General features: G+C 33.7%; 1 protein-coding gene and 1 long non-coding RNA gene across 2 annotated transcripts; both read left to right on the top strand.

Moving 5' to 3' along the window:
- Positions 1-2279: 2279 nt before the first annotated feature.
- Positions 2280-7172, top strand: LOC139877902 (uncharacterized). The gene is made up of 2 exons (XR_011768826.1): positions 2280-2432; positions 6524-7172. It is a non-coding gene; the product is annotated as an uncharacterized lncRNA (long non-coding RNA).
- A 1340-nt stretch (positions 7173-8512) lies between these two features.
- Positions 8513-10539, top strand: LOC139874874 (norbelladine synthase-like). Its single transcript, XM_071862267.1, has 3 exons — positions 8513-8693; positions 8761-8969; positions 10477-10539. The coding sequence occupies exons 1-3, from the start codon at positions 8513-8515 to the stop codon at positions 10537-10539; spliced, it is 453 nt and encodes a 150-aa protein (XP_071718368.1).
- Positions 10540-11203: the final 664 nt, after the last annotated feature.

Here is an 11203-nt window from a genome sequence, read left to right as displayed (position 1 = left end):
CAATTTCGACCAATTGCACTTCCAAGCACAAAACGCGCCCAAACTAACCAATAATCACTAACACTGAAAATGGTCCTAATACGCCAATTAAACCCAAACACAAGTGTTAAATACTTATCATTCTCAAAAATCACCCATAAACCCTAATTTTGACTCAATTCAAAATTAGTCTTTCAAATACACTAAAATGGGTTCCAACACTTCCATAATCACCAAACCTAGTGATTAACCCAATTCCAAGTCCTAAATCATGGCCAAGTCGGTTTCCAACCCAAAACCCACCAACAACAACAATAAACCCGATTACTAGCAACACTAAACTCACTTCATGAGTTTAAATGGGTTTCTCAACAATTTAAGTTCAAACCCTAACTTTGAACATCAAATCAAACAATGAAATTCGGAGTTAGAACTTACCACAACAACTAAAACGTAGCTAGGAACGAGATGAACAACTTTAACACTCGAGCTTTTGATCAATTCAAGCTCCTTCTTCTCCAAAACCCCAATTCTCTCTCTAGAACTCTCCCTCTCTCTCTCTAGATAGTTGAGAGTGTTTGTGGATGTGAAATATGATCCAAAGTTGGATCCAATCCAGCTGATAAGGCCTCAAATCCGGCCTCAAGTGAAAAGACTAAAAAGCCCCTCATTTAACTCAAATAAGAAAAAGCAGAATTCTGTCGTCAGGTGTGTGCACGACGCGCTCCCACAAGAGTGCGCGGTGCGCATGATGCACAAAACAGTTTGCCAGCTTTTAATTTAATACCCTGCTTCACCCACTATACATTTTAATACCCTGCTTCACTCACTATACATACACCATTTTAACCCAATGTACCATAAATATTTGAGTCTTACAGAGTTCTTTAACAGGTTTGTGTTTACTGTTTTGGTGTTTGTTATTACTCTAAATGTTTGAATCCAACATTGTTGTTAAAGGTAGTTTATGTGGCTGAAAATGAAGATTACATATTGCTTACTAAATTTTGAATTGCTTATTAGGTTTTTATTTATTTTAAAAGACAATGAACAAGACTTCAAGGTTATGGTTAAGAGCAAAAGAATATCTTGTGAGCTGATAATGTTGATGAACATGGTTACAATGGTTTGATCTCATTGACATACATGAAGTGATGGGTTTGCAGCAGGTTCGATTTGGAAGAAACGGGTCAGCAACGCCGATGATTAAAATGAAATATTCAAGATGAAGTCACATGTATATGATTTGTGTGTAGTTGGATGATAATGTGTATATATTATATATTATAGGAATTGCATCTATATGTTAATATATATTGTGCATATTAGGTTCATGTGTATTATACGATTAACCGCGGAGAAGCAGTAGATTTTACTTCTTATTTTGTTACGTTTTGTTAAGCACAATATGAATACACATTTTTAACGAGAAACATTCAGTTTATACAATGATAACTGGCCGCAACAAATCGGCCCAGCGAAGCGGGCCCCATTAACTATTATATCTATATATCTAAAAGAGAGAGTGAAAGTGAATAGGGAAGTTTATAAACTTCACAAACTTACCTCAAACTTTTTATTCTTTATATTTCAACCACATTCTTCATACAAGTTAATTTCGTAATTTTTATAAACTTACCACAAACTTTTCACATTTCATAATTTAACCATAAAACTTCTCATTCATTATAAATCGCCCACACAATTTTTACTATCTAATAACTATTCATTATTGTTATTATTATTATTATTATTATTATTATTATTATTATTATTATTATTATTATTATTATTATTTATTATTATTATTAAATCAATCACATAAATTTTCACTTTATTATTGTTTAACTTTTTTTTCTTATTATAAATTAACTACGCAACTCATTTTTTAATAACTGTCTTATTGTAATTATATATATACACATGTATATTACATAAATAGTTTATACCGATCGTTGATGTACGTCCCACTTTATTGATTGAGCATTTGGATCTTTTCTCTCGACAAGACGAAAAGTAAAACAAAAAATGATGAATAATTACTTTCACGCTTAATACAAATCAATCACATAAGTATTTTTGGTCATTCCTCGACAAAACGAAAAAAATGATAAATAATTACTTTCTCAATAATTAGCTATGTAATTAATGTTAATCAAGGGTGAAAAACCGGCGCAGAGTCAGGTCGCCCAACTAGTTAATATTAAATTACTTAATTATTATTAATAATATTATTAATACTCGTAATTATGTAAGACACAATATTATACGGAGTACTTGATTACCACGTAATATTCATATCCATAAATTGGGAGTCTAGAACCCCAAAACTTGAGTGATTATTTTGTGTCGATTCCAATTTGCGATTACCAGTGAAATCACCCGCCCAAATTAGTAGTGTTAAATTTTCCTATCGATTTCTATCCCTGCAATTGCAATCAATCAATTGATAGGTACGCTCTTTATATGTTATCTACTTCGATTTTTATTATCACTCCTAGGGTTTTATCGAATTAATTGACGATTAATTTGTGCTAGGGTTTCTATTTCATCAGTTTCTAACACATTTATTGAATCGTATTTTCTAACCCTAGATTGAAACTGTGTGTTTGTTTTTTTTTTTTTTTGAAAGGCAACAAATTTTATAAAAGCACGAAGCGAACACACTGGAAGTACAACTCGAAACCACAAAGACACGAGACCTACTAAACAAATAAAATTACATGGTTGTTGCAAAGAGAGCAACCTAGCTAAACAAATGAGATTAACCAAATAAACACGAAAATAACACTACAGTGACTCACGAAACATTAAGGTAGTATGAAGGATTTGTTATCCATGATAACCAATCGAATTTTTTTCTTTTGTCCCTTGTTGCAATCCACTCGAAGGATTTTATTTGTATCTCATTTAGGACCATCGGGATATTCCAAGAATTACCTTGAAATATCTTTTTGTTCCGATTTTTTCAGATAAGGTACAAACTAATCCATTTTGTTGCTTGCCAAACATTTTTAACGCTATTCGAACTTGTGTCATTAATAATATCCATGAGGTTCATTGTTGATTGAAATCTCAAATCCCACCATTTGTAAACCCGAATCCAAATTTCCAAGACTTTATTGCAAAGAGTTAGAGCGTGATCCACCGATTCGAGGTCGTCGTCGCATAGAGGACATCGTACACTATGCAAGTCGATGCCTCTTTTATCGAGTTCTAACTTCACCGGTAACCTTTTCCTATGAGCTCTCCAAATAAATATTTCAATCTTTTTCGGAACAAGACAATTACGCAATGTAGAAGGTTTCGGGCTGTTTGACATAAGAATCTTTTCGTCGATAATGGATGCTAGTTTCTTGACTGTAAACCGTCCATTGGACGCTAGTTCCCATCTCCAACTATCCCGATTGCAGTTTGAGACAGAAGCTGTAGAAATCAAGTTGCATAAAGATTCAAATTCGCCCAAGGTTCTGCCAGAAGGATCACGATGCCATGCCCAGTTAAAAACGACGTCTTCAGCTGTTTTTTGAATTCGATCCTTGACACTAGCATCTTTGAAGGTTTCTAATCTATACAACCGTGGAAAAAGATTGCATATTTTATCACCCCCGATCCAATGTTCGTGCCAAAAGGAAGTCGATCCGCCATCTCCTATTGACTTGACGAACGAGTGTTTGAAACCCACTTGCAAATCTTCAATGGATGAACCTGCTAAAAAGATATTTTGCCACAAGCTTGATGAAGAGGAGTGAATAAATACACCCTCTCGCATTAAGCCACCACACGAACCATATATACTACGAATAATTTTGACCCAAAAAGACTCGGTTTCAGTTTTAAACCTCCACCACCATTTACCCAACAATGCTAGATTTTTGCTTTTAAGAGACCCGATATTCAACCCCCGTTCCCATAATTATTTATAACATTTTCCCATTTTACCTAAGCAATTTTTTGACCCGAGCCCGACCCTCCCCAAAAAAAGGCTCTTCTCACACTCTCAAGTAATTTGATCACACTAGGCGGAGCACGAAAGAGCGAGAAATAATACAACGGAAGACTATTGAGGACCGATTTGATTAGGACTAATCTCCCTCCAAATGACAACGAACGCATTTTCCAACTCGAAAGACGGGACTTGAATTTATCAATTACCAGATTCCAATTGCTAAGTTTATTCATTTTAGCACCTACGGGAAGTCCAAGGTAGATAAAAGGCAATTTAGCAACTTGGCATCCAATATAACTAGCGATACGATTCACTTCCGAGAATTCAACCCCAATTCCGTATAGACAACTTTTATTGAAGCTTACTTTCAATCCCGAAGATAATTCAAAGCACTTTAGAAGGTTTCGTAGATCAAGTGCATTCGATCTCCCCCATTCCCCGAAAAAAATTGTATCGTCCGCGTATTGAAGATGCGAAACCAACACATTGTCGTTACCAACTTCTACTCCCTTAAAAAGTTCCTTTTCGGTTGCCGCTTTTGTAAGGATATTAAGTCCTTCCGCCGCTATTAAAAAAAGGAAAGGAGATAATGGGTCTCCTTGTCGGACTCCTCTACCAAGAGTGAACTCTTTAGTAGGTGAGCCATTCACCAAAATGGAAATAGAGGCTGATTTAAGACACGACTCAATCCACTTAATCCATTTAGCGCCGAACCCCATACGTTTCATGACCTCGAATAAAAACTGCCAATTGAGACTATCGAAAGCTTTTTCAAAGTCTACTTTAAATATTATCCCTTTTTTCTTTTTTGCTTTGAGAAAGTCGATAATTTCGTTTACTATAAGCGCACCGTCGAGGATATATCCCCCTTTTAGAAAAGCGCTTTGTTCCGGGCCCACAAGAGAGGGTAAGATCTTACGGAGGCGATTCGAAAGTATTTTTGACACAATCTTATAATAACTTCCAATTAAACTTATCGGTCTAAAATCACCCAAACCAATCGGGTCCGACTGTTTTGGAACTAATGTTACGAATGAGGCATTGCATCCTCTCGATATTTCCCCTTTATCCCAAAACCATGCAATTGCCTTAACCAATTCCCCTTTAATAACATTCCAAATTTTTTTGAAGAAATGCAAATTAAAACCATCAGGTCCGGGTGCCTTCGTACTCCCACAATCGTTGATCGCTTCAAGTATTTCATCTTCTAAGAATGGTTTTTCTAATGCATCTGATTCATCTATAGTGATTGAAGGATATGTGAGATCTTCCATGGAAGGCCTGGATTCATCAGGCTCTTTAAACAAGCTTTTGTAATGTTCGAAGGTTGCTTCTTTTATGTCATTTGGGTTCTCGTTCCAACTCCCGTTTATATTTAATCCTCGAATGTTGCACTTATTGTAACGGTATCTGATAATTGAATGGAAGAATTTTGTATTTTCGTCACCTTCAAGGGCCCAACGAACGCGAGCTTTTTGTTTCATCATATTCGCTTTAACTCTTTCTTTTTCCATCCAATGTTTCCTTTCTAATTTCCATGCATCCAATTCCATGTCATCTAAATTAACAGTTTCAGCTTTGAGCTCCAGTCTTAACGCTTCACTTTTATGTTTCTCAATCTCTTTCTCTAGTTGTCCATATTTATCCTTGCTCCATATTTTAAGAGCTGATTTTACACCCTTTAACTTATTCATGAACACACAGTCTACTCTACCCGTATTACAACTTGGCTCGTTCCAGGCTTCTGTAACAATCTTATCAATATCATCATCTTCTAACCAAACGTCGAATATTTTGAATGGTTTTGGCCCGAAATCTTTTTCCTCATCTTTCAAAACAATTGGACAATGATCCGATTTTGTACGATCTAAAGTGGCCGCTGAGATATTTTCCCATATTTGATAAAACTTTTCGGATACGAGGAACCTATCCAACTTACTAAATTTAGTACCATCATCACTCACTCGCGTAAAGATTCTTCCACCAATCGGGATATCCAGAAGGTTATTGAATAATATGAACTCGTTAAACCTCCTAGCCCTACTTTCAACAAACATACTATTAAAACGCTCCGACTCATTCCTAACCTCATTAAAATCTCCACACAACACCCACGGCTCATCATCATCTACCACTAGTTTAGACATTGATTCCCATAATTTAAGTTTTTTAGAATCATCGTGCGGCCCATAATTTAAGTTTTTTAGACATTGAAACTGTGTGTTTGTATCTGTTTATCGAATTACAGATTGATTGATTGATGATTAATGTGTGCTAGGGTTTCTATTTCATCAGTTTTAATTGAATCGTATTTTTCTATAGCTGAAACAAGGATCTCTTCATATTGCTAACCCTAGATTGAAATTGTGTGTTAGTATCTGTTTATCGAATTACAAATTACAGATTGATTGATTGATTGATTGATTGATGTGTGCTAGGGTTTCTATTTCATCAGTTTCTATTGAATCATATTTTGTTATAGCTGAAACAAGGATCCCTTCCCTTCATATTTGAAACCCTAGATTGATTGAAACTGTGAATTTGCCTCTGTTTGACCTAAGATTTGACTTATAATTTTCACCCTTGTAATTACAGTGTGATCAGTAAGAAAGAAAGAAGAGATGGCAGAAAAGAATGTTTTGAAAAAATACTATCCACACGAATACGATCCGGCTAAAATTCAACGTAGGCGTAAGCCCAAAAAGCAACCGATTATGATACTTCCGATGAACATTCGGTGTAACAGTTGCGGAAATCATATTTACAAGGGTACCAGTTTGAAGTCATGTAAAGAAGACGTGAACACGTATCTTGGAATTCAAATATACAGATTTTATTTCAAGTGCACAAATTGTTCAGCTCAGATTACCATCAAAACAGACCCTCAAAATGCTGATTATATTGTTGAGTCGGGAGCTGAAAGAATTATTGAACCTTTGGGTGCAGAAGACGAGGTAAACTAATATGCAGAGTATGAGATTTAGTAATTGGATACATAATCCTAATAAATATGATGTTCTGACAGAATGATTGTTGTCTCACGGATTTTGTAGTTGGAGATGTTGATTTCTTGCTTCTATGTTGGTCAATTTGTTTTCCAAATAAGTGATGGATCTAAAACTGTTGTGATAGATGTGGTTAATCGAGTTGATATTTCTTGTTAATAGACCTCAAAAACTCATGTCTATCTTGACACATTTATGACGCTTACGAATTTGATAAGACATATGAGCGTAAGTACTTATTTTGGTTTTGCATTTTTATCTTACATAGGTTTATTGATATTTAGTTTTTTGAATTGATGATTTTTATTCACTTCTCATTAGCAACCATCGGTTTTGGGTTTATTCCAAAACAAGTTAAGAAATTGCACCAAACTAATACTGGAGGCAGGTTTTTGATTTACCATTGAAGCGAGAATATTCATTGATTGCCACATGAAGGAAATTAAGGTAATACAGAGTATAAATAATAGGTTGCTGGGTCGTCGTTAATGTAGCATGTCGTAATAGTATTTCTTTGTACCCTTTACATCTGCGAGAATTTAAATTTAAAAAGCTTATTATAGCAGAAAAAAAGTCGCTTTCTGACTATAATTAAATTTGTAAGTTTTAGCATATATAATATATTCTTGCTTTATGCAAACTGAATGCGTTGTTCAAGGGTAAGGGACCAATGGGTTTAGTTTGGGAAATTAGTTGAAATGCCCCCAATTTCGGAAGTGTTTACCGATATGCCTTTGCAATTTCAAAGTTGCTCAAATGTCTTTTGACCACGCACCATGCACGGTCACTGATTCGTATTAGCGTTGATGTTATGTTGATGCATTCGCAGTTCTCTTAGGGTTTGAGTTATGTGAAGGTAAATTGTACGTGATAAGTACTTAGTTACATATAACTTCTGTACTTTTATATTGTAAATATATAGGAGTATAATTTACAAACAATTTAGAGTGGATGAAATATCTAATTTAAATGATGCATTGGTGATGCTTAGGCTCAAACATCATTGTTATTACCTTCTCGAACAAAGCTTATAAGATTTGGTAACAATGCTTATACATTGTTTAAGAAATCACAAATAGGTTAATTCAGTTGTAGCAACGGCTGCATTACCCTTAAAAACATTTTAAGACCGCATGGAGTCTGCTTAATGTCTGACGTTTTCTGCCTAAGAACGCTGCAGTAATGACTGCCCAACGACGTTGCAGTATCGTCTCTGCACTAATGTTTTCAATAACTTATTTTATTATTATTATTATCCTTTTTTAAAAATATATGTATACGGCTTTGTCCAGGAGATAGAGAGAGCCATTTTGTTATGTTTCAATTTCTGCAGTGGTGAAATGGTCAGTTCTGTTGTTTATGGGTCAATTTCATAAGTTTTTCAAGTATTTGCAGAAGAGAACAAAAACAAAGTTGGGCATCTTTTGCAAAGAGAACAAAACAAAAAGGATGGCATCTTTAGTTACAATAGAAAGCCAGAGAAGCATTCTACTCATCTATCTAACCTAACTACAATTACATCTAAACTATAATTCTAGCTAATTAATAGAATACCATAACAGTACATTTAGCTAAAAACATGTTAGGAAAGGTATCGGAGGAACGCGAGGTGAAGGCGTCAATCGGTGACGCATGGGAGGTTTACTGTTCACCAAAGGTTGGGACGATAATACAAACAGAACTCGCTCATCTTTTTAGTGTCGAAGTTATGGAAGGAGATAGGGGCGTAGGCACCATTGTAAAAGTTGCACCTTGTCCAGGTAACCCTTGTTTCGTTTCAACAAGTGTTAGATAATTGTGATTCATAACATACTTTTTGATGTTTAGGTGTATCAATGCGAACACCATACAAAGAAAGGTTTACGAAGACTGATCATGAGAAAAAGACGAGAGAAATTGAAATTGTCGAAGGAGGGTATCTTGATTTCGGATTGACATCTTGTCGTATTACACTAGAGTTGATAGAAAAATCGAAGGTGGAATCATGTATCGCTAGACTTACATTAGAGTATGAGGCTAGTGAAGAAGTTGCAAGTGTATATGGTAGTCATCTGAACCTAAACCTCTATATGAAAACAATTGAAGCTATTAACCGATATATAGAGAATAATAAAAGCTAGAGCAAGTATGATCTTTTTTTGTATACGCCATGTATACTTTTTTATCTCTGGTAATTCGTTTTCAAAATGAGTATTATTGATGAATGTGTGTGATCTTTGTAGAATTCATTTTTGTTATGGGTGATATGCTTTTCAATGTAATTTGGATTGTTTTGTTTGAATGATTATATAAAAACTCAAAATATTTTTAGAGTTAGAAGTTTAGAACCATAAGTTTATTTTCAAGCTTTAACAATCCTTACATTTCAAACTTAATACATACTCCGTAATGTATAAAAATATATAAATGTCTTTCAACTTGACTTGACTCGACTCGACTTATTTTTCAAACATTTAAAATATTAATTAGAATGGAAATTATTTTTATCAACACTTAGGCACTCGTTTATCACAATTTTATTAAAAAAAAAAAAATATATATATATATATGTATAGAGAAAAGCAAAATTATCAAATAATACAAATTCAATAAAATGCACAAGCTTTATGAACAAAATTTTTGATACTTAAAGATCGTCTCAAGTAGCTCGAGCTCGAACTTAATTGTATGTTTCGAATGCATCATGAGTAGTCGAGTAACACGTGCTTAAGATGAAGAAGCCATGCCATTTTAGGTGGTTTTGATTTCCTTTCAAACAAAATGTTTAGAGGGCAACTCCACCAATTGTTTTTAAGCTTTTAAACATTGACCATGAATCCATGATCAAGTCTTCACTCAAATTATAAGATGATCATTGTGATATGTATATCTAAAATCTAATTCTTCATATGATATATATTTTGGTTATTTTCTTCATTTTTGTCCCATAATACTTTAAGACATAACATTAAAGATGGTCTATATGATTTGTCACAAACACCACTGTTAGTTCCTTTTTTTTTTTTTTTTCTTCCATCATTGGTCGTCTTTGACTATAGTTTGCAAACTCATCAAAGATCATCCCTGAATATAATTGTCGTTAGTTTGTCCCGCTAAGTTACATCACGTGCTAATTACGTGATGTCCTTTTCGTCATTTAACATAATAATAACAAACGCATTATATATTCTTGTTGGTTATTAATGTCCAAGGTACAACTTATGTCTACACTACTAATAATATTTGAACCTATAGGGTCACACACAATTAGCAAATAAATATCAATTACATATTTGAATATGATTTGAATATTTTCATCCCTATTATACATATTGTGACATTGTTATTTGATTGGATAAATAATATCACAAGTGTATATAAATAATATCCATACATATGTATAGAGATGTCTATGTGTAGGATAGCAAGTAAACTTTGTTACTTGTTTCTATCTTGTAATTTAAATAAAATGTACTAAGTATACATTATCAAAGAGATATTATTAAAAGCTATCCATACACATTGTTTTATTCAATTTGTTTAATAAATAAATGTGCATTATAGATTTATAATGGAAGTCATTATGACCTTACACTAATTGGTGGAAGAAAAGAAAAAGTGAAATGATGAATCATAATGACTTAGTTATGGTTTTCTTTAAAATGAAAGAAAAACATACGTATACTTGTTCAATTCGTGTGAGAACATATTTTGCAAGTATTATCAAGCATGTTCTTTTAGTTACTTACAAAAGATTCTAAGTTTTCTTTCAAGTTGAAAGAGTTACTAAAACAAGATAGTTTTAGAAAATAAGAAATAAGAAAGATTGTTTCTTATACTTGTTTTCAAGGGTATAAAGGACTAGCATCCGGTTGATATTGGAGTTTGCTTTCGTGTGGATTACCGATAGAGGGAGGCTATTTTGGCTCCTATATTCGAAGCATCTATTTCTTCTCAAGTTCAAAGTCTTCAAGGGTTGTAGTCTTTAAACCCCCTCTTTATTATTTAGTTTTCTTAACACCATGCAATTGGATCCTTGGTGGGGAGTTTTTGAAAGGTTTAAAAATTGTTGTACGCGCTTTCGCTGCTAAATAGTTTTATGAAATTTCATATACAAACCCCTTCAGTGGTATCAAGAGCCGCTTTTGCATGTGTTAAGAAACTCATGTTATATACAATAAGAACTTATTCTTATTATTAGAAGTGAACAACTTCTCTTCTAAAAAGAAAAAGTTGTAGATTTCTAAAATGCAACTTAGTTATTTTATTTGCTACAACCATTTTTTTACAT

This window comes from Rutidosis leptorrhynchoides, chromosome 11 (assembly GCF_046630445.1).
Source record: "Rutidosis leptorrhynchoides isolate AG116_Rl617_1_P2 chromosome 11, CSIRO_AGI_Rlap_v1, whole genome shotgun sequence".
NCBI lineage: Eukaryota > Viridiplantae > Streptophyta > Magnoliopsida > Asterales > Asteraceae > Rutidosis > Rutidosis leptorrhynchoides.
Note: the sequence above shows the minus strand (reverse complement) of the source record. Positions and strands in the feature narration are given on the sequence as shown.

Excerpts from the sequence above, each read along its gene's own strand:
- LOC139874874 (XM_071862267.1), top strand. The coding sequence starts at position 8,513 with ATGTTAGGAAAGGTATCGGAGGAACGCGAGGTGAAGGCGTCAATCGGT. Across the intron at positions 8,694-8,760 it reads AAAAGTTGCACCTTGTCCAG|GTGTATCAATGCGAACACCA; the intron begins GTAACCCTTGTT and ends TTTGATGTTTAG. Across the intron at positions 8,970-10,476 it reads CTAGTGAAGAAGTTGCAAGT|ATTTATAATGGAAGTCATTA; the intron begins GTATATGGTAGT and ends TGTGCATTATAG.